General features: G+C 37.4%; 1 protein-coding gene across 1 annotated transcript; it reads right to left on the reverse strand.

Moving 5' to 3' along the window:
* Positions 1-1,698: 1,698 nt before the first annotated feature.
* Positions 1,699-21,927, reverse strand: LOC150098359 (venom protease-like). Its single transcript, XM_090405560.1, has 7 exons — positions 21,485-21,927; positions 8,586-8,819; positions 8,382-8,458; positions 6,486-6,595; positions 2,332-2,594; positions 2,078-2,241; positions 1,699-1,986 (listed from the first exon to the last, which is right to left on the reverse strand). Exons 1-7 carry the CDS (start codon positions 21,786-21,788, stop codon positions 1,810-1,812), a joined length of 1,329 nt encoding a protein of 442 aa, XP_090261686.1. The 5' UTR covers positions 21,789-21,927; the 3' UTR covers positions 1,699-1,809.
* Positions 21,928-24,813: the final 2,886 nt, after the last annotated feature.

The following is a 24,813-nucleotide window of genomic DNA, read 5'->3' on the forward strand; positions in this document are numbered from 1 at the left end:
ATCCAGAAATCCTTCGATTTCTGGATAAAATGAAGGAGTGTGTTTCAGAGTGAGACCAGATTGTAAAGATGTCATCCACGTTTTGTTGATGACAAAATGCGAGCTCGAGGAGAAATGTGTTATAAATCTAATCCTCTAAATTCTCCGTGATATAGGATTACCATGCGATGGATAGTCCTGTATTGCATGAAGTTCACCATCGAAATCTGATGTTAAAAGGATTAGCATTCCCTATGTTAAAGGAACATCATCGGAAGGAAGATACTTCGCAGATATAATTTGTATACACCTCCGAAAAAGCCCGGAAGTTGTCATCTTTCTTACTTCCTGTCAATGATATATTATCATCTTGCCCGCTGTTTATCAAATACCCTGTTCTTGTCATGTTTGATACTTTGGGCAGACTGGCCAATCCGCTACTATTAGAATCGAACAAAATCAAGATTATATACGATTTTCGGAATCTGAAGGTTCAGAGTACTTCTCGTTGATCGAATTGATCATAGAATTACAACACTTTCAACTAGCGCTTCACATCTTTGGGATTTTATTTCATTTTATCCGAAACGCTTCGTTTCGTAGGTATGCGTGGGGGAAATATCTCATTAGAAATATCTATCTCAATTTAGTGAGTTGCAAAAATATACATTTGCAACTCACTAAATCAAAAAATAAAAAAATAAATAAATAAATAAAATAAAATAAATAATAATAATAATAGTTTTCAAGAGGTGTCTTTAGTCCACTTCACTAATCTTCAAAGAACTACAGTGAGAAAGAATAAAGTATGCCTTTGCCAATCATGTGTGTGGTTGAAGCGTTGCAATGATTTCACTTTTAGTAGAAGATTAAGTACACGAAGAGGTAAACTGTCGTTGGGACATACTCGAGGCAATAAAAAAAAAGCTTTTTTGTAAGTGCAGTGTAAGATGGAAGTTCCAGTAGTTTTTCAATTCTGCAATAGGACCAAGTAATTTATCTTATTGACTATTATTATTAAGGATGTGTCTTCCCATAATCACCGGCGTGAATTTATTTTCGAAAATTATGTGTTATTATCTCTCACATTGAATATCGCTACTACTTACCTATCCAGTCTAACGAGTCAGACCTTCGCTAACGTGCGAGCGAAGGTCTCACACGTTACTTTTGCTGATAAAATGAAAGAAATTTTGTTCTAATTTTCATTATAGCAATAATAATAATACAGACAACCATTCATATTACACAAAAACAAAAATGACTAAAGCTTGATAATCTTAGTATTAATTTTTTTTTTTTTTTTGGCTAGACTAGATGGGCGAAGCAACAATGCTTTTCATATTCCCCGTTATCTGTAGAAGAAAGTGTATGGATGGGGTGTTATTGAGCTATAAGCTCTGGTCATGGTGGGGTAACAGCAGTAGTCGAGCCCCAATTGAAACATCACTGGCTACAGCATTGCCATTCATTACTCTCTGGATCTATCTAACCCTATTATTTTTTTTTTTAGTTTCTGTTCTCTTTTATTTGACGAAACGTAATTTTATTAATGGTGTATACATTTCGTTAACTTCGTTTCTTTTTAAATAGTTTATTATAAAAATCAATCAATAACAATATAGTTTTCATCTTATTTTAAGAGAAAAATCCTTTCCACGCCTAAATAACTGAATGCCTACAAATAACATTCAAAATTTTATTACAAAAACTGGTTGATATCGTTTTGACAATGGTGGTGATCCAAAGGTAGCGTTGAGTCGGTAATAGATACGCCTCCTTTCGCGGCATGAAAATTTCTGAACGAAGTACAGTTTCAAGGATCTTATCCTATGTCCAGGTGTCGTTGGGACCGAAATTACTCTGTAGCCAAGGAAGATAGCGAACTACATTGGAGTACACACCTGGAAAATTGGGAACCCCGCAGCTATAACCAAAGGATACGATTCCGATGAGAATCCAAGAATGGTCTTGACCTTCGATCATCAATGGTCCTCCGGAGTCGAACTAGAAGGAAAAGCAAAAGAAATTATTTCATAGAATAAAACAGAAACTGTAATTCTCACGTGTTTATAAAGAGACAGACTAGCCTCCTTACGTGACATGCATCCTTTCCTCCGTCTGCTTCTCCTGCACACAGCATCTTGTCGCTCAAACCACGCGGGAAAGCCCCGTTCGATATTGTTGAATAAGACCGATTGCACTCCGCCAATGAAACCAATGGCAAAGACAGTTCCTCTAGAGTAGGGCTCATAACGCCACCTGTGAACAAGAAATGAAATCAATAAAAACCAAAGTAAAAGTTTAGAAATGTAAGTGAATGTCATGTAAGCATCAAATGTCTTCACTTACCATTCCTGTCTGTTCCCCAACCAAGCACCGTCCCGTTTCGACCAACGAAGTCATCCAAAGACATGTCAGGGGATGGCAGACAGATGACGTTCGCTGTTGAAGTGAGCCACACGTCTTCTGCTAAACGGATGAGGGCGATATCATCATAATGCATCCTTTGATTATACCCATCATGCACCACGATACTGTCCACAGAGTTTAGCGTTCCCTTCACATCGTCACCGGCGATTGAGTTCGCTCCCAACAAGACCAAGTACCGCTCTCTGTGGAAGAATAAAAGTGCATTGAACGTCTTTGTTCAACTGGCTGTGTGAGTGGATTTCTCATTTGTTTTAAAATTAGATACACCATTGTGTTATATCGGAAGTGAGGGAAGGGTGTAATATCCAGTGAAACAGATGATGGCCATTTCTGTTAATAATATTGATTAAGACTGAAAATCTTACGTAACACACAGTATTGAATTTCTTTGGGGGTTATAAACATCTAACATTGTGAATTTGTTTTGAATATTCTTATAAAATGCTATCATTTTATTACAATATGCGCGTTTTATTTTTCAGTGCAATTTATTTATTATATTAAATATTTATATTAATATAAATGTCCACTTGGTCCACTGTTATTCAATCTGAACATTAATGATATCGGGATTTGTCAAGCGACATACAGCTATTTGCTGAAGATGCAAAGATAGGGATGGTAATCCGGAATGCTGCTGATATGCAGTGCATGCAGAGTGATTTGAATAGACTGGAATTGAGGGAATGGGAAAATAAGTGTCAGTGCAATGTCAGTAAATGTAAAGTCATTCACTTAGGCGTAATTAGATATCCAGTGTTTTATTATATTGGTAGGATTAGGCTAGAAGAAACTGTCGAAGCTAGTGATCTTGGAGTGTTAATAGAAAGGAAATTGAACTTCGGGGGCTACGTGGTATAAATTGCAAATAGAACTCAAAAGATAATTGCAATGCTGAAAAGAACGTTCACATGTAAAGATAAGGATGTCATTTTGCCTCTTTACAAGGCCTTGATAAAACCTCACTTGGATTATTGTGCGCAGGTCTGCTCTCCTGGTTACCGTTGTGATTCTGATATAGTGGAGAGAGTACAAAGGAGAGTGTTGAAAATGATATCAGGATTGTGGAATACTAATAATGAACACAGATCGAGAATTTGTAGAGTGCAGACACTATCAAACAGATAGAAAGAGGGGGTGATATGATTGAGACTTAGAAACTTCTGATAGGGTCATAGGATTTCAGTTGATGGAATTTTTCATTTTATAGAGTAGTGGAGAAAGGACCAGAAGGTATCATTGGAATCTGAGAATGAAGGACGCTAAGAAGGGGTTAAGGACTAGATTTTTCTCTCAGAGGGTGGTGGGTGATTGGAATGGATTGCTACTAGGTGTTGTGTGTGTAATATATATATAATAATATATATATATATATATATATATTATGAGAATTCATTTTAACTCGGTTGGAATATTATGGAAAAACTTTAATGACTGAAATCGAGAGATAAAAAGATGACAAGATATATTTAAAAAGATACTACTAGTTTACTAGTTTCGTTGAATAGATCAACATCCTCAGGTATCGCAGTCAAAGAAGTATATAGAGAATTACAGAGACTTAAAATTGTAATAACAGAACAAGTATAAAAAGACAGTAGCGTGTTTGAAAAAACAAATGCGAGTATGAGTTCCAAACAAACGTATACTACGCGCTGTCGCGAGTGCGCCAATACTGAACAGAGGCAACGTGTGCGTCAGAGAGATTGAAGCTTAGGCTGTTGTTGATATGAGAGGAATCTAGAGAAATTTCCCTGGATTCGACAATCTTTCTTTCGAGTTCATCGTAGCACACATGGATGTTAGAAGTTTGAGTCCAGTTTACAATGTGTTGGCGGCCTTCTTCTGAGTTAGCTGAAAAGAGAACGTGGCTAGAGAGAGAGCGCTGGCTCTGGTCCTGTTATAGGAGATATTTTGTTTCTAAAATCAAGGACATCAAACTTAAAAAAACAGATTTAATGGTCAGTTTTGATATTGTTTCTCTCTTTACAAATGTTCCTGCTCAAGAAGTCCTCGATCTTCTCAAGAACAAATTATCAAAAAAACTCTTTGCTCCTCTCTCCCATTGTATAAAGTCAGGATACTTCAAATATGATAATAAGATCTACTTACAAAACTCAGGTCTAGCTATGGGCAGTCCACTCTCTCCGATTCTCGCGGATATATTTCTCAACGATTTTAAAGAAAAAGCTATTATCTCCTTTCACTTTAAACTAAAAGTCTGGTACCGCTATATTGATGATATTTTCCTCATCTGGGAAGACGGTATCAATAACCTCTATTTATTTTCAGACCACCTAAACAAGTACCATGAAAAAATCTCTTTCACCTTCGAACTGGAATCAGATGACTGCCTTCCCTTTTTAGACCTCAAACTTACCAGATGTGCTGAGAGCATTAAAATCTAAATTTTTAGAAAGCCTACTCATACTGATAGCTACATTCATGCTTCCTCCCATCACTATCCCCCACAAAAATGTGGTATTATTTCCACCTTAGCTCACCGAGCCAAATCATTACTTACAGAAGAAACAGAAATTGAAAATGAACTCCTTTTTCTTAAAAAAACTTTTATTGATAATGGTTTCTCTCCAAAGAACATTGACAAATTTCTTTCCCACAGGCACTCAACTACTTCTAAAGATCCCTCTTCCCCAAGCGCCTTCATCTTCTTGCCTTACATCAGCTCTCTTTCACCAAAACTGTCCAACATTCTCAAGAAATATAACTTCAAAACTTGCATCACTACGCTTCCAAAACTTCGTTCATTACTCAGCAAACATAAACAGAAACATCTTTCTACTCAGTGTCCAGGAGTGAAGATTTTGTGTGATTGTGGAAAGCCATACTATGGCCAGACTGCTAAATCCATCCTTCTGCGTTTGGATGAACACCGTAGAGATATCTCCTATAACAGGACTAGAGCTAGCGCTCTCTCTAGCCACGTTCTGTTTTCAGCTAACTCAGACGAAGGCCCCCAACACATTGTAAACTGGACTCAAACTTCTAACATCCATGTGTGCTACGATGAACTCGAAAGAAAGATTGTCAAATCCAGGGAAATTTCTCTAGATTCCTCTCATATCAACAACAGCCTGAGTTAAAATCTCTCTGACGCACACGTTGCTTCTGTTCAGTACTGGCGCACTCGCGACAGCGCGTAGTATTCGTTTGTTTGGAACTCATATTCGCATTCGTTTTTCAAACACGCTACTGTCTTTTTATACTTGTTCTGTTATTACAATTTTAAGTCTCTGTAATTTTTTATATACTTCTTTGATTGTGATGTTGATGTTGATCTATTCAACGAAGTAAACTAGTAATATCTTTTTAAATATATCTTGTCATCTTTGTATCTCTCGGTTTCAGTCATTAAAGTTTTTCCATATATATAGGCATATCAAAGAAAACTAAATATACATTATAAATACAAAAAAAAATAAAATAATGACAGAAAGAAAAAATATAAATTTCCAGGGACATAAGCTAGAGAGAAGGCTGTATATTATAACATATTCTTATTCATGTTTTAAAAATAGTGATAATTGTTGAGGAGAAAACCTACTAATCTGATGCAAGATTTCATAACAACCGTAGAAAAAACTGGCTATGCCCAGTTGCTGATGCTCCAGTTTCTCTCTGTTGGCAGTGGAGATAACTTCTTGGTGTTATGGAAGATAAGTATATGTTTTTTATATATTGTTTTATGAGAGTAATACAGGAGTGGATGTTTTATCAGTGTCGACAATCATATGATTATCAACTTGATTTTTTTTCGTGCATCTGGTGATGGGCATCAAAGTCTCTTTTGATATTGTCCTACCGAGAACACTTTGATACGATTGAAATCAATGGAGACGATCATATAACCAAAGAGAAAAGCTGTTGGCGAATGATGAAGAGGAGCCTACAAATCTTTCAACCATGCTTAAAGAAGCTTTCCTACTAATGAGAGAACGGTACATTGATCATCATCATGATCACTACATAGGGAACGACAGCATACAGGCTACTGAGATGCATCGTACACATTTTCTTATGTTTCAGTTGTCAAAACAGGTTCAGATACTCACGGATTTTTGTCTTGGAAGCAATGGGCAGCAGTCAACACATATCGCTTGCTGATGAGGGCTCCTCCACATAAATGTCTTGGGCCTCTTGAAGTATTCCTCATGATGCTTACCTGAAAGGTCAGATCATAAAGGCATAAGTGGCTAAAATGATTACAAAAAATGCAAATAAAAACGAAAAATATATTGAACTTTATGAACTCTTTGTTTCTTGCGGTTGGATGAATTTCCTCTTAATAGAAAAGTATTTGAGGGAACAAAGCGAAGAAGTCACCTTTGTTTTAAAACAAAATGTAAGCTGTGTCAGGTCTTATAAATGACTATCGCATTTTAATTATGTTTTCAAAAATTTAGTTTGCAATGCGTATTGGATTCATTTTTGTCTGCAACCAAATTGAAATAAATTTCAATAGATATGCTACATACAAAGAATTCATAAGATTCCACCTTTCTAGAACAAAATTACTTAATATCTATTCGACTCATTTTGGCAATAAAAATTACCGAAGTCAAGCTGAAAATAGAACAGATGCTCATGTTGTATATATTCAAGTACTTAAAAAAATAAATAAAATCTGTACCATTATAATTTGATGTTTGAATACATTCTGATTGCCAGTCCTAAATGCCGAACTTTGTTCTTAATGAATTTTCAACAAAAGCTTTTTAACTGGTATAAGCTATTCTTCTTCTTCTTCAAAGATGGTAAAAATCTTGTTCAGGCAATTCAATTTCATACCCGCTGTAGAAAAAGTATCGCGATTTTTTTGAATTCACTTATATGCTCTGATGTAAAATAAATATCTGTGTATAAGTAGATTTTATTAATAATAATATTACTATATATATAATTATTATAATATTAAATTGTAATTAAGATAATAGATATTTTTATTACTATTACTGTAAAGTTTTCTGGCAACTGCTAATTTGGTCGTTATATGTGTAATGTTTTTACATATATCTAAACCTGAGGATTCAATTCCCGCTACCAGATTGACCTTTTGGATGTCGTTAGGCATTCAATGTGTTGCGTCGATATATTTTAGCGACTCATATTACAACAATTAACAAGCTGAAAGATATTCATTGAAATATTTTAGTAATTTTTGTTTATTTGATTTTTTTGAAAATAAAATATTAAGAAGGTGAGTTAACCGACCTCATACAGATTTGCAGGATCTATTTCTCCTGGTAACAATTTACAGTCAAAACAAACTGCCGCTGTTGGTGATAGGTGGTAGATGGTGATATAGTACGCCCACACTTTGTAGAGCTTCGCTTAGCTTTCTTCCAAGAATAGTCGATTCATGCTGGAGTGGAGAAAGAAATGAAGGATGTACGAATTGGTCGCCAACACGCGAAATCACGTGCTTTCTTGTCTGTCACTGTACTAGTTTAGAAACTACAATGTTTGTAAAAGAAAAGCTAAATTTTCCGACCTGTAATAATAAACAAACTTATCCCAGAAAACGGATTGATTACCTATTATCGTAATGGATTCTCCTTTTTGTAACATGCGCAGCAGTGTCGAAGGGTCTCGAATCTGTGGGCGTACTATAGTAGCATCGTTGTGTGTAGGTAGAAAAATAAATAGTAGGCGAAACGAAGAGGTGTGTAGCCGACTGGATTGATGGTTGTCTTCCCTCAATGGGTCCATAAGATCCCTTGAAGGCATCCAATAATAATAATAATAATAATAATAATAATAATAATAATAATAATGTCGTGTTCTCAGAATGATACCGTCATGCATGGCCTCGAAATGTCACCAATATTCAATTATTGTACGCAGTAGATCTTATCTTCTTTCATTATAAATTTTATTAAATTATAATTATTGGTAGAAATTTTGAGTAGATAAATAACTAAAAAAGCGGTCGTTGTGTCCATATTTACCATCCATGGCCACGAATAAGGTTCACTTTCCACTCCTCCTAATAAGATAAATTGGAGATTCATAGTTGTCGAACTAACTGTAAGAAATTAGAACTATTTACTTCCACAGCAGGTAGACAAAGAGAAACATAATAAGATGAAAAAAATCACCACTGAAAAAAAAAATGAAAAAAATATATAACTGAAGTGAGAGACTTCTCTTACCAGTGGGCTCGGTGGGGGTGGCTGAGGATAACTGCTGACCGAGATTCTCATTAACAGGTTCCTTCAAGAAAAGCCTCAGATTCAAAGATATGTTGTATTTTTTTGCCAAATCTTGAAGATTGCTTATTGTTTCATTGACACCTTTTTCGGCCAATCGTCGTGGATCCAAAGACACCTCCTGAATAGGCGGTACTGGAATGCTGGACAAAAATTTTGAAGGCCGTTTTCCACACACTGGGAAGGAAAGAGAAAAACAACTTGCTGTCAGTTGTGCATCACAACCATTATAAGTTCTTATAGTGTAATACAAGATAATATAATGTAGTCTTGATCCGTCCTTGAATTACTTAGCTTTCAACATGGACTGAAAATATGTAAATAGGTTTTGTCCATCAAATACGATATGCTACTCAGAAATACGAGAAATTTGAATAGCATGAGAACTGGACGTAGTATGGCTTTTTGCCTTATAGGGGGAAAGTAGAACCCATTGTAATAAATATGCCAAAACTTGGCATACTGAAAGGCTAAGCTCTTGGATTACGTGCGTTTGGGCGATGTTCTGTTTCAGTGATTCGTCTGTTTTTGTCTCCAACTCAAATGACGGATGTTAAGAAAGTAAACAATCTGCATCGAATTTTCCTTCAAACAAACCAAAACAACAACAACAACAACAACAAAAAAGAACTGCTGAATAAACCCATTGGAAGTGTTCGGTTCAAGTTCGCAGCAATGTCAAGACAATTTTTTTTTTTTTTTTTTTTTGGACATCCGAGGCATGATGGTTTACCAGGAATTTCTCAAATTGGTCGTAAGGTGAACAGTGTTTTAAGTTTTATGCTAAAGGAGAGTATTTGGCGCCCGGGTGTGCGGTGAAACACACACACACATACACACACACACACACCTTTGAGCCCTCTGAACAGACGTACAGATGTGTAGCTAGACAACTTCTAAGCGTTCCACTGGTTTTAAACTACCCATAACGCGAGGCAGGGTGTGTACTGAGACAATATCACTCAGAAATAGTGGCTGTAATCATAAATAATTTAGAACTTTTTTACGCATATTTACAATAGAAAACATGCTGACAAGCTACTAAATCTTTTGCAGATCGTATGATTGTAGTCGAAGGAGGTACGTCTCGTCCTTCCCTTTCAAATGTACTATTATACACTGAGTTACCTTTGCATTAGGAAACACCTACCTAATAATAACCGTAAGTCAACCTCTCTCTGCAATCACGTCTCACAGACGCCTAGAAATAGATTCTGTACCAGGTGTCGAACATCCTCCATGCATAACTCGATAACTCGACTTATGTCCGCTGCAGCAATTACTTCAGTTCACGCTCATTCCGTGAGAAGGATCAATACCACACCCCATTCTAGCATATCTCAATATGCTCAATTGGGTTACAGTCAAGGGATCTGGGGACCAAGGCAATGTGGCAAATTCATTGCCATGTTCCTCCAACGAATCAGTAGATGTACGAGACCGATGACAAAGTGCGTTTTCCTGTTGAAAGATGGCACTGGGGTTGGAGTAAACCTACTGCAGATATGGATGGAGATCATCGGATAACTGTTCCCTGTAGTGTTCACTATTCAGTGTTTGTGGGATGATAACCAACGGACCTAGCGTGTGCCAGGAAAAAGCTCCCCAGACCATAACCTCACATCGACCGGCTTGTTGAATCCCCAAACGTGCAACCGAAGGATACGGCTTCATGCCGTTTACGCGAAATACGAACCCGGTCATCAGCATATTGCAGCGGGATAAGGGACTCATCACTCCAAACGACCTTCTTTTATCTGTTGAGCGTTCATTGCCTGACATTCCTTGGCCTATGTGAGGCGTTGTCTGCGATGCCTGGCTATCATCATGGGGTACCCTTGTTGGTCTCTGGCTGTGGAACTCAAGGCTCAGCAGGGTACGGCGCATAGCGCATTATGAAACTGGTAGAACTGCCACTGTTGACTGTTACACGTCTCTGCTGCGATACCAGTCGTGACACCTGATGCTTACCTCTAGGATCAACTACGCGTAGTTGACCAATGTGAGGTATTCTGCTGGATGTCTGTTCATAGGTAATCCTGTCCTGGTGCCCCCTTTTTATAGTAGTATATGCGAAACCAACAAATGCGAATTTTTTCCAAATACAGGCACCTCCCCTCCGAGTCCCAACTATCTGTCCGCAGTCAAATTTACTTAATTTTCCACGTTTCCCCGTTACTGGCTTTACGTACAGACGATAGGAGTGACAAGTAGCTGCACGTGACGTTGATATCACATGGCGCAGAATATGTAAATCGCGAGGGATGTCCTTAATGCCAAGCTAATTCAGTGTATGCGCCTTTGAGTAATTCCAATACACTAACTAAACAGAGCATTCTCGTTCATTATTGTTTTCTAATATATAATATATATATAAGAAAAAACACATTGTCCTTCACTGTACGCAATTTGGTCACAATTAATTGATAAATTCAAGTATTCAAAGTTATCCTTCATATAACTGCATCGGACCAATTAAGATGAGCTTTGATGTACTATACACTCTTAAGACGTTCATTCATCAATTAAGGATGCAATTATACCGTCAAATTGAGGTGAATTTTGTAGCACGGATTGCACGCGCGCCACTTATGTATATATATTTTATATATATATCAGTGGCCTGGTATATATTTTTTATATATACCAGAGATTCTTATTAATAATAAAAACACCTTGCAGCAACTTCTATAGGTAAAGTTGATAGTATTACTAAAACCTTGGTATTGGAGTAATGGATGGCAATGCTGTAGCCAATGAAGTTCTCACTGAGGCTCGGCTATTGCTGTTACCCTCCTGCCATAATCAGACCTTTAATAGCTGAATAACACCTTATCCCTACACTGTCCTCTACAGATAACGGAAAAGATGGAAAGCATTCTTGCTTCGCCCCTTTAAGCCAGTCCTTATAAGGACTATAAGGACCTTGGTATTTAGGGTCTAGCTATTCACTGAGGAGACCTCAAAAAAGGTTGAAACCGGTGGGGCTACATAAGGCTCTGCTTGGGGATAGGTTTTTGCCTGTCTCTGAATGGGGCTGCTGTTGAGATTATGGCTCTACTTGGTGGTGGTGTGAGTCTGTCACTGGGTAGAGCCAATACTGAGAAATTCTTCTCGGTGTCGGGGTAAGCCTGTCATTGAGTGGACCAACGCAGAGTTGGGCGATCTTTCTGGATCATCTTATTTTTAGAGCCCGTTTCACTTTTACATCCAAAAAAGGTTGAAACCCGATCTGGGTAGTGACCCCACCCATAATGTATTGCAGTATACATCTTTTAGTGAGATGTGCTTTACATTATGGGAAAATACTAAGAATAGTGATCAGAGCTTTACCCACCTTTTGCAATGATTTGCCCTGGTGTTGTACCATCTTTAGACTTGAACTACGTTTCAGGCGCAAACTTAATTGTTTGCATACTTGGGATTAGGAGTTAAATAACCAAGCTTATAAAATTACTTGGTAACCCTAATATACAGTATCCCCAAGTTAAAAAATTAATTACATATATATATATATTCCTCAAGGGCTCACTCTAGTGAGTACGGGCATGACGAACCCGAGGCACCTGAAGCTGGACCACGCCTTACTTCATGTAATATATACCTGTTATATTATCTGTAGACTGGTCCCTCCTCTTCTTTCCCTCTGTATTTCTTTTAACCTTGCTCCTCCCCCCCCCCCAATGCTATTAGAGTATTCGAAGACTAGGGATGATTCTGTCCTATTTACCTGTTTTTATCTCATGCACCTGCCCACCCCCAGTTAAAAATGGTGAAGACAAATCAGAAGACTATGCCGCATCGGTCATAGCGCGGGTTACCAAGGACCGCATTGGATGTTAGGCTTCCTGGACAGCCAGTGACAAATGGGCTACAGCAGTAAGATCCACAGAACTCGAAAGTATTTACTATGAAAAAATGGAACATGGATGAAAATCGACAAGTCATGCAGTGCTTCTACAATTCAAACCCATCAGTTAGGGGATTTCAGAAACGAATGTTCCAACTTTGGCTTGAACGGCGCCCAAATTCTGAAATTTCATTCGAAAGGCTGATGCAGCAACGCAGCTTCATTATCAGATGCAAGGTATTTAGTGAACTTGAGCTGGAAGCACTGAAACCTCAAGCTGTAAAAGGAGACCGTACTGACCCTGAAGTGACCAAGAATATGAATGAAGCAGAACCATATTCCAACGTGTAGGATGCTGAAAATTTTTAAAATATACATAGTTGAAAGGAAGCTATCAGATAAGGAACAAGAACTCACACGAAAAATTATAGAGCAAATGAACAGCAACCAGGAACGAGTTAGAGTTCCAGTAATGAGACAAGTACTTCAACAAAAACTGAAGGAACTCCTACAAGAGGCCAATAAAGCTGCAAGGGATATTCCTACTGGAACTATTGGGCAAACGAATCAACTTATGTACTCAATAGCCTACGTCGTAACATCTGGATTAGGATATAAGATTAGTGAACCCAAAAGCAGTAAGGCTCAGGAACCAAAATGGAAGCATCGACTGGAGAATAAAATTCTTAAACTCAGAGCAGACGTGAGCAATTTGAAAAATCTTAAGGAAAATAAGCTGAAAAAAAACAAAAATCTGAAATAACCTCATAAAGAGATATAATCCTGGAACACGACCTATTGATGAAGTATTTGAGGAAGTGAAGCAAAAAATAGTTGCAGTTGCATCTAAAATAAGAAGATACAGTGCACGCATTGAACAGTACAAGCAAAATTCGATGTTTCGCGCAAATCAGCACCAGTTTTACAAGGAAATTGATTTCTGCAGGAATGATAACCTTAAAGGAAATATAAATATAAATACCAGAATCAAAGAAAATACACTAAAGTTTTGGAAAAATCTATGGGACAACCCTAAGAGGAACAATAACAAGGCAAAATGGATTGAACAAAGTACGAACAAATCTCCATAACGAAAAATGGACCAACTGAAAATAACAACTGAAATGGTTCAAAATCAAGCTAAAAAATAAAAAATTGGTCAACACCCGGGAAGGATGAATTACATGGCTACTGGTTAAAATATCTAACAGGCTTACTTGAAAGACTTGCTAACCAATTTTATGATGTTTAGAAGGAAAAAGCAACGAAGAGTGGCTCACTCACAGCAGGGAAAACGTTTTTGATCATAAAGGATAAAGAAAAAGGTCCAAACCCAGAAAGCTTCCGACCTATAACCTGCCTGCCAACAACTTTTAAGTTACAAACAGGCATTCTAGCTGATAAAATATACAGCTATCTTAAAGCAAATTCTCTTCTCCCAATTGAACAAAAAGGTAACAGAAAAATTTCAAGAGGCACAAAAGACCAATTACTGATTGATAAAATGATTCTTAAAAATTGCAAACGTAGAAAAACCAACCTTCATATGGCTTCGATAGATTATAAAAAAGCGTATGATTCGGAGCCCCGTAGTTGGATTTTAAAATGCATAGAACTATTCGGTATTAGCGAAAACGCTTGCAAATTTTCCTGCTGGGTTGAAATATTTTTGCAATCCAGCAGGAAAAACTGGAAAACAACGTTGGTTATAAATAGAGAAGAAATTGGAGAGGTAAACATAACAAGGGGCATCTTTCAAGAAGACTCATTATCTCCTCTATTGTTTATATTGCTATTGATCCCCTTAACTAGAATTTTAAATAAAACTGCTCATGGTTATCAAACTGCGCAAAAGAGTGCAAAGATATCTCCCCTATTATACATGGACGATCTGAAGTTGTATGCAAAATCAGAGAATGAACTCGGATCGTTGCTAAACACTGTGCACATATTCAGTCATGATATATCAATGGATTGTGGCTTAGACAAATGTGCAATTGCTGGAATAACAAGAGGAAAGTTTGAAGATATGAACGAAATCGAGCTGCTCAATGGTGAAGTAATCAAAGCAATAAAATTTGAAGACAGCTACAAATATTTGGGAATTTTAGAAGCATCACAAATTCTGCACAATAAGATCAAAGAAAGAACTAGAGGAGAATACATAAGACGATTAAGAAAACTCCTTAAATCAATGCTTAATACTGGAAATTTGATGAAAGCAATTAATACCTCAAGGGCTCACTTTAATGAGTACGGGAGTGGCGAACCTGAGGTACCTGATGCTGGACCATACCTCATTTCATGTCATCTGTTATATTATCAATAGGATGGTCCCTACTGTTATTTCTTTCTATCCTTTTCTTCTTTCTTGTTCCTTCCTCCCAATGCTATTAGAGTAATCGAGGGCTAGGGGTGATTCTTTCAATGTTTCTGCTTTTTTAATCTCTTCATGCATAGAAGGGAACGGGAAACCACTATGCTTCTACTTTTTCCCTAGTTTGGATGAACAGTAAAGATTAACATGACGAGCGATGCACAGCTCAGGATGGGTCCCCTGTGTCCGGAACTACGCAATTGGCTACCAGGGAGGTCACTTCTTCCCGTGAGGGGAAGAGAAGACGTGGAAGACCAACTAGTGAGTGGTTTAATGACATCGTGGAATGGACTGGTTTAAGAATGATGGAAGCGACAGACAGAGAGAAATGGAGAAGAGCTGCTCATCTGCTGCAACCCTCTTGCTAGAGGATGCTCCCGGACGACGACGAATTAATACCTGGGCCATACCTGTTCTGAGATATTCAGCAGGCATTGTTGAATGGACCCAGCTAGAGATGCAAGATTTAGATCGAAAAACTCGAAACTTAATGGCAATGCACCATGCCCTCAATCCTCGCAGTGACATTGATAGGCTCTATCTATCACGCAAAAAAGGAGGTAGAGGATTATTACAAGTGAAGCAAGTTATTGAAGAAGAAAAACGAAATTTAAATGATTATCTGCAGCAAACAACGGAAAAATTTCTAATTGAGTTAAGGAAAGAGGGTTTATTTAAACACATGGAGACAAAATTGGAATACAAAACCAACCAATTAAAAGTGAAAACCGAAAGATGGAAAAATAAGGCATTGCATGGAAAATACCTTCACAGCATAGAGGACAGCGCTGACAGCAACTTGACCTGGCAATGATTGAGAAATGGAGCACTAAAGAACAGGCCATTAAAACCAACGTTATGAAGCCAAAAATACAAAACATTCAAGAAGACAGTAAATGTAGATTGTGCAAAGAAAAGGAAGAAACGGTAGACCACATTATAACTGGATGCAGCAAAATTGCACAAACTGAGTACCGTAAAAGGCTCCATAACGTAGCTAAGATAATCCACTGGCATTTATGTAAAAAGTATGGGTTTGAAGTATCTAAAGACTATTGGAAGCATAAAGTCCACCAGAAAGTGGTTGAGAATGAAAAAGCTAAAATGCTCTGGGATTTCAAAATCCAGACTGACAAAAGCTTGGAATCTAATACACAGTGGTAGAAAAAATATCACAGTTGTAGAAAAAAGTGAAAACAAGGGTGTTACGTTTATCGAATTATCAGTACCAGGAGATAGTCCGATTGACAACAAAAAAAAAAATGAAAAAAATTACAAAATATCGCGATTTGCAAATCGAAGTTGAACGAATCTGGCCAAAGAAAACGAAAGTTGTTCCCATAATAATAGAGGCTTTAGGCGCCATCCCTAAAACATTGAAAGAACATCTAGAAGCACTCGAGTTAGATGGATTAAAAATTGGGCAGCTGCAAAAGGCCGCTTTGTTCGGCACAGCTTTCATTTTCAGAAAGTATTTCCACAACTCATAGGCCTTTGGGTAGGGCTCGAATTAGTGGAATATAACCATCCTTTTCTTAAGACTGAGGAAGAAAATCAAGCTTTGATGAATATTATATATATGCTTTTCATTTTGCTTTTCATTAATTGAATTTATGAATTCAATTTATGTATTCAATGACTGTTTTATAAACAGCTGTTGCACATATTTCTGGAAATATGGTTAAGATCAAAAAGTTGAACGGAATACTAGCATAAACTGTGTTTACTTAGCTGCTATGTTTAGTACTATAATCAGGGGCGCGCCAGTAGAGTCCGGCGCATGTGTACAAAACGTTAGTTGGCGCCCCTATACCCCCCCTATAAAAATCACTTTATAAAAACGTATCAGTGAGTAAAAATGAAATATGAAATATATTAATTATTGATATATTATTGATTTTATATCAATAAATCAGAAATGACAAAAAAATGTATAAAAAACAATAAACATACAAGAAGGGTACAAAAATAACAAAAATAATTTGAAATAAATAAAGTAAATAAATAATAAATAAATAATGAAATAAATAAATAGGAACATATTAAACATTATTGGGTAAAGAAATAGTTAGATATTTAAACAGAAAGAAAAATCACTTAGTGAATTGAACTTTTCTAGTTTTCATCAATGAAAATTCTCGAATAATCTCATGTATATCAAGTTGATCCAAAATATCTGACTCTATTGATATAATGGCAAGATTTGAAAGTCTGTCTTGTATCATTCCGAGCGCAAGTAGTTTTTAATAATTTTAAGTTTAGAAAAGGACGTTTCCGCATATGCTACAGATACAGGTACAAGTTTGGATAAACTGGGATTAAGTCGTTTGAATAAATATACTGAATTATCTGATATATATCGTCTTTAAAATTAGAAATACATGGTTGACAGTGTAAAATTTCTTTGCATAAGTCGTCTGCGTCAATGTCTGAATGATTCTCGTGTGATAATTTTTGTCGTAACTTTTTACAACAAGATAATTATAGCGTTGGTGAGATGGATAGGAGGGTGGTTGATGGAGCGATATCAGAGAGTGGTTTATTCAGGAGTAGAGTCCAAAAGACGGCCTGGGACTAGTGGTGTGCCTCAGGGTTCTGTTCTTGGACCACTACTGTTTAATTTGTTCATTAACGATATAGGAAAGGATCTGAGAGGAACAGTTCATTTGTTTGCTGATGATGCAAAGTTGGGTAGAACAATAGTAAATGCAGAGGATGCCAAAATTTTGCAGGTGTGATTTGGATAGTTTAAAGAGCTGGGCTAAGGAGAATGGATGTCAATTGTGGCAAAATGTAAGATTATGCATCATTTTGGGGTGAAACGATTAGCAGCAGTATACCACATTGGTGGAAATGTACTCCAGGAGATTGACGAGTCCAGGGATTTCGGAGTGTTGGTGGATTGGGAGTTGAAGTTTAGAGGGAACATCGCAAAAGTGGCTAAATCAGCTCATCAAATCACTTGGTTGCTGAAAAACAAGACAAACAAACAGGTTATTGTTCCTCTGTATCGAGCCTTGATAAGACCCCACCTAGACTACAGTGCCTAAATTTGGGCACCAGGGTTTCTTCTTGATGGGGAGGAGGTGGAGAGGATCCAGAGACGAGTGGCCAAGATGATAGCAGGTCTATGGAATGAACATCATGAGAACAGGTTGAAGATTTGTGAGCTGCAGAAATTGGTTAATAGGCGAAAAATGGGTGATATGATTGAGACATTCAAATTACTGAAGGGTTTCTATAAGATTAATTCAGAAATATTTTTGATAATAGGACTGATGGTGGGTGTACTAGGGGCTATCCATGGAAGCTGGGCAAGAGTGTGGTTAGCGAGGGTGTTAGAACTAGGTTTTTTAATTGGAGAGTGGTGATTGAATGGAATAAGCTGCCAGAGTCTGTTGAGTGTGCCATGACCGTAAATGAGTTCAAGATAAAGTATGATAGATACTGTGTGAATGGTGAATAGTTGTTCTTGACATGATGTTAGAGCCTCCCTCGATAAGTCTAAGGACTCCTTGGAGTTGCCCGTACTACTACTACTACTACTACTACTACTAATAATAAATATTCTTTATTTTGTGAAGTAGTTAACAAATATAAAAATTGAAATTAATTCATAAGTTATTTTAATAAAGTAGATCTTTCCCGGAAATATTCTAATGTTTGATCTATTATGCAGAGAAAAAAATTTACTTGAAATAAAATTTCGGGATCTACTATATCTTCATGTTCGCAATCAAATTGTGTTGTCTTTTTGCATCGCCTTAGTGGTCTACTTCTAAAAAATACAGATTCTGCGTCAAATTTTGCTGCAATTAATTTTGAGACTTCTACAATTTCTTTGAATAAAAATTTCCTGAATAAAACTGACTAGTCTGTGTATTATAAAACGTTGTTGATCTACAAAAAATACCAGCATATGTGAGATATCTTCTATTATTGATAAGTCGGAAGAACCGCTTAAAAAATTGCAAAAGAAACCCACTGAATACTTTAGCATCGGGTGCTCGAAATGAGCACGTCAAGTTCACTGCAATGTCAACCTCAATGAGGATTTTTTTCCTTTTGATCATGCGAGGCATTGTTTACATGGAATTTCTTCCCTTGGTCGTACTGCATACGACAAGTTTTGCACTAAAGGAGAACATTTGGCGTAAAGGTCAAGACAAGTGGAAGAACAGCGAGTGGGTTTCTGACCATGACAATGCACCCACTCATCACTAGTTGTTCGACTGTTCCTGTCTTTTGAAAACTCGTTAGTCATTCTCCACTCCCTGTTTGTCTCACCCACCATCCCACCACTTTTTGCTGTTCCTCAAGATGAAATTCTGGCACAAAGGGCATCGTTTTGACACGATTGAGGAGATCCAAAGAAGTAACCGCAGGAGGTGCTCAACACAATCAGATTTGAGCACTTCCAGAGAGGCACAGAATCATCGAAAACCTTCGCGATTGGTGTATACATGCCTAGGGGACATTTGGAAGGACACGGTAGAAATTAGGAGTTCAGGTAATTAATTTTGAGTAGTGGTCAAAATCCCTGAATGTTTGGGAAGCATATCATGCAAAGTTAATGAAATACTGGCAATGAAATATAATGTTATCGAGATGTAGAAAGTTTTTTTACCTTGGGTATAATATACGGAGGCTGCTCAATAAGTTATAAGACTATATTTTTACAGAAAACAGATTACCTTTAATCGTCATCATTTACATGGTCTTTTTCGAAGCAACTACCGTGAGACGCGATGCATTTGTCCCAACGTTGCGTCCACTTCTTAAACACAAGTGAAAGTCCGTTTTTTGAGAGTTCTTTCCAAACCGCCTCCCGCAGTTTTTACACATACTTTGTTGCTTTCGAAATGGCGGCCTCTTAGTGGTTTCTTGAGCTGAGGAAACAGCCAGAAATCGCACGGTGCGAGATCAGGACTGTATGGAAGGTGTGGTAGGATATCTGTGTTGTTCTTCTGCAAAACGTCCATTACACAACCAGCAATATGTGGCCTTGAATTTTTGTGGTGCAGTAAGAAGCCATTCTTCAGCAATGGATGCTTCCTTTGGACGTGCTGTACCATTGTCCGTAAAACATCCGCATAGTATGAGCCGTTTACAGTATTCCCGGGTTCTACAGCGTGTTGGTGAACAATGCCTTCGTAGTCAAAAAACATTATGGTCATAACTTTACCAGCCGATTTTACAGTTTTTGCTTTCTTGAGGGTAGGCGAAGACGGATGCTTCCATTCACTGCCTTTGTTGTTTCATTGTAGGGTCATAGTGATACAACCAAGCTTCATCTGCTGTAATGATGCGTTTTAAGAAGTTGTCGCCTTCTTGTTCCAGTCTTTCTTTCCATTCTGTGCACACATCCACTCGATGCTGCATTTGCTCCAGTGTCAAGAGTTTGGGAATCCATCGGGCGCAAACACGTTTCAGTCCCAAATGTTCAGCCATGATTGAGTGAACACTTCCCACAGAAATATTCAGGACAACATGCAGCTGGCGTACTGTAATTCTGCGATCCTTCTTGATGATAATCGCTGCTGTGTTGATCATAGTCTCTGTGATGGACGGTGAAGGTCTTCCCTCACGTTCAAGATCTTCCACATTTTGCCTTCCTTCTTTAAAAGTGTTATGCCAGCGTAAAACACTTTCGACATATTTGTCTGTTTGCTTACTTGGGAAATGGAGTAAAACCAGGTTTAAAATAGCTTGGTATCATGAACATAATGTTATTGAGTTTTCCAGTGCCATTATTACGTGATATCTTTATTAAGTCAACGGACGTATCGCGAAAGGGCACTGCAGACCGTATAACTTACTTTGTACACTACTTAATCCACACACACACACACACACACACACACACACACACACACACACACACACACACACACACACACACACACACACACACACACACACACACACACACACACACACACACACACACACACACACACTATAATCATCACACCTACCGCTCAAAGGAGCATTTCTCTGAAAACTGCGTGTGTATTCTCTGACTGATTTTTCTATATGAAGGGTTAAATTTGAAATTTAAAAAAAAATCAATTGAATAGCTTCCCTTGTCTTGGCAGGAATCCAGCTGCTCTTTCCGGTCGAAGGATAATGTTCCATCGATCTCATAATTTCGCTACCAAAACGCTGAACAACTGTAAAACGTTTACAAGTTAAAAACTGGTTATGCGTGGGTTTCGGCATGTTTTGTTTTATCTTCTTCTTTCTACGGAGTACGTGTATGTATTTTTAATTTTAATGATTTTAAAATATACTTTTTTCAAAATTTATAATTAATTGACGACTAATATAAAATACTTAACAAAATGGAAATGACAGTAATTATTGATTTCTTATCTCTGATGCAGCATCGTATTTATATAATTTATGTAATCGGTATATTATTTCTATACAGATCTCTATATAAATAGTATAATTTATATATAAATAAAATTTATAAATTCCCATTTAATTTAGAGTAAGGTCTGAAAAATGCCTTTGTTTTTGTCTATTTAGATTATATTCAGTTGAATAAGCACAAAAAGCAAGAGGAATTTGAAACAAAAAAGAGAAGTCTCTAAAACGAAGGTCACTCACCTTTTCCTCTTGGATACGATGCCGCTGTGAGACTAGCCGGTATTCCTTGAACCGATCGTGTTTCTCTGGGGCAGCATAAGTACGGCACAAGGCCGTCCCAATCACATGGCCTGTCAACGATGTATCGAATCCAGTTTGTGCAATTCAAAACGTTCATGCATATCCCTTCTTCTCCGGTCGAAGCTGTTTTGCACCTTCCTAACTTTTGAACTCCTTCGGAGGGATACCGTATGTCTCTTCGGGTTAAGGCGCCCCACGAGTTGTGCACTGCAAACACGACAATTAACACCTTGATAAACCACATGACTACTTACGTTGTTGCTAATTGGACACAAGAAAAGTCACACAGTTGTCTGTTATGACAGCTAATGATGCATTAAGAATATGTTGAAGAAATGTCGGTTTATAGCACAATCTTTGCACATGAAAAGATTTTTCTAACACCTTCTAGGAAAGAGTGCAAGCTTGGTTGTTATTGACTGCATTGGTGAAAGATTGTATCAGGTTGTTGTGCAATGCTGTGTTTGTGTTTCAGGCGGAGAAGCCATTGTGGCAGGTCACGAAACCGGATGTGGTGACTACAGAATATGTAATGCTCAAGAAATCCCCGCTTATCATACTGACATCTGTCATAGTCGGAAATTGTGCGCTGTTATAATTGGTGGGAAGCGAAAGGGATGAGACATCTGTAGTTTGTTGTTCATTAGCGTGCGAATTCGTGGGAGGCATGTAGAGGAGAAGGTAGACTTTCCCTGTTTATTTGTTTGAACGGATGGATTCTATCTCAGTTGCTTCTCGTTAATCGATTAAAGCTAAAGCCATCTAGACAGTTCTAAAACATAAGTGCCTTCCATAGGAAATGTGTAAAATGTATAATCTCGTGTGATGAGAATTAGAAAATCATCACTACACAGAATGCACTAAGGCACTTTATACTCACTCAAGAGAAATTAGAGTGCTATGTTTGCGTGCTGTGTGCAGATAAATAATACAGTGTGTGAAAAACAAAGCACATTTAACGGAAATTGAGCAATAAAATTTCCTTAAAGAACTATAGAAAACCATTTAGCTCATTATCGGCTTCAAGGACAAAAGTCATAGAAATGATTCACCTTTATCGTAAAGGGGTGTGATTTCCAGTGTGCATTAAATCACTTCAGAACGGAAGAAGTACTTACTGGGTGGTGACGTCGAAAGGTGTTGCGCAAAATAGGGAAGATATTCGATAGTTTAAGATGAAGTAAATAACTGCAATGTGTAGTGCTCTTTGGTTAAATTTATACGGACGACCAGTAAAACCTTTCCATGTCTGCAAAATGGCGGAATAGATTACTCTTCACCTGAGGTAAGTAAATAATAAGGATAAAGTATTTAATATTGGAGAGAGAAATGAGTCCAGTAAGCCGAGCCAGAATAAATTATCTCCATGTGCTGGGTTGGCAAAGAATTTCTCCTTGCTTTTCAGTGTGCCTATATGTTTATGCTTATTATTCAGTTTTAATCGAGAAATATCAACTTTTCAAAACGTTATCAGCAATAAAAGGTCAAGTAGAGATATTCGAGGGGTGTTTCGAAAGTGATGCATTCTGGTTATGAGTGGCTCTGAACCGTCTATAATTTGTTTTGTTTCTTCCTGCCTCTACTATAGTGATTTACGATCACTATAGCGTATGTAGCATATAATGTGCGATCACTATCTTTTACAAGTTCATCGAAGCGTGTGGGTTCAATCCACCATTATGATCCCGAAATAAAAATTGAGGCACTGAAATATCACCACCTTAATTCATCGAGTGCCAAAAAAAGTTCAAAACTCAATCATCACCGGAAAATACTTGCTGGAATATTGTTGTCATTTAATCCTACATTCCTGAAATTGACACCTTTTGCTGTCTAAAAAGATAATCAGCAAATCTATTATGTGAAGTTGTTCTTGACGTGGACCAACCATTACTTTTTTTATCTTTACACTTTTACTTATGTTACTACAGGTTATCTAATTTCTAATACCTTGGGAACCTTGGAAATGTATTTAATGTTACGACTGCTTCACCAAGATTTCCCTTTATGGGTATTAAATATAATTAAGATTTACCTGTAGAATCTCTCTAGAACTATCTTAAGCGCTGTAGACAGTCATGGCTGCTCTTATTTATCTTCGCTCAGAGGTTCGCATTTATTTAGAAACAGTACATTGGATAAAGGATCAGTGAATACACATTTTTAACATAACAAACACATTTAATTAAACTATGAGGCAATTAAAAAAAAATATAAATGCAATATATATATATATTGCATTTATATATATTTTTTTTAATTTAAAAATTTAAATTTCCGGGGCTTAATGCATATTATGGTTTGACTTCTCCTTTGACATCTCCCGACTTCCCTCCGGACGTCCAACGGACCCTCGTCCGCGATGCCAGATCGAGACACTACGAGAGGAGACTGCGTTCCCTTCTGCGTTTCTGCATACCTGCTTCTTTCCTTGTTTCTGCCTCCCTCTACTACATACTGCATCTGCTGTCTCTGCATACCTCTCGAGTTTTTCTTGATCCTTTCTTATACTTCTTCTTCTAGTCCTAGATTAAAGATCGAGAACCCCTAACATTCCCGTGCAAAAGGGCTGTGACCTTCGGAGTTGTTGATTACTTCTGTTTCCCACAGAACGCACAAAAGCAATCTTATTTACCAAATGCAGTCCATCCTTAGATGCTCAACCCCTCTTTTTTGCACTATCCTTGAGACATACATTAGGTTAGGCTCGAACAATCGAAGGCACTACATTTTATAAACGAAGCTTCTAAGCTCTTTCTTTGAAATTGGAACCACTTAAAATGACAGACCGCGTTTTCCAACTGACTGGATTTGATGTAGTGGAACAGCCGCCACTCGAGCCTTGATTTTTTTTAAATGCTCCAGAAGAATCAGAATAACAAATACCCTTAATTTGTTTTAATGTACTCTTTGTTTTATATGCAAAGAGGCAAATCAGCAAATTGAAAAGATGATTTTGAGAACGCCAAAGAAAAAAAATTTGCTGTTTATCCAAAAGCCAATTATTTAATGTTTTCTAGTTTCTCACTAAAGTTCTTTGCATTTATTTTATTTTCATCGTTATTAAATAACCATTTCTTCTTCTTCTTCTTCTGCAGCTTTTCCCACTTAAGTAGGGTCGCTGTTTGTGATGAGTCTCCTCCACAACTTCCTGTCTTGGGCTGTAGTCACATTCAAGTTCTTCATCGTCAAGTCCTCCTCCACCATCTCCCTCCATCTCTTCTTTGGCCGTCCGCGCTTCCTCTTCCCCTGCACATTCATCTGCATGA

This window comes from Typopeltis vanoorti, chromosome 15 (genome assembly GCF_054136105.1).
Source record: "Typopeltis vanoorti isolate ZY-2024b chromosome 15, IOZ_Tvanoo_1.0, whole genome shotgun sequence".
Taxonomy (NCBI): Eukaryota; Metazoa; Arthropoda; class Arachnida; order Uropygi; family Thelyphonidae; genus Typopeltis; species Typopeltis vanoorti.

Coding starts and splice junctions, on each gene's coding strand:
- LOC150098359 (XM_090405560.1), bottom strand. CDS start 21,788: ATGTGGTTTATCAAGGTGTTAATTGTCGTGTTTGCAGTGCACAACTCG. Junction 8,820..21,484: donor ATCGTATCCAAGAGGAAAAG/GTGAGTGACCTT, acceptor TTTCCTTCCCAG/TGTGTGGAAAACGGCCTTCA. Junction 1,987..2,077: donor GAGGAAAGGATGCATGTCAC/GTAAGGAGGCTA, acceptor TTTTCCTTCTAG/TTCGACTCCGGAGGACCATT.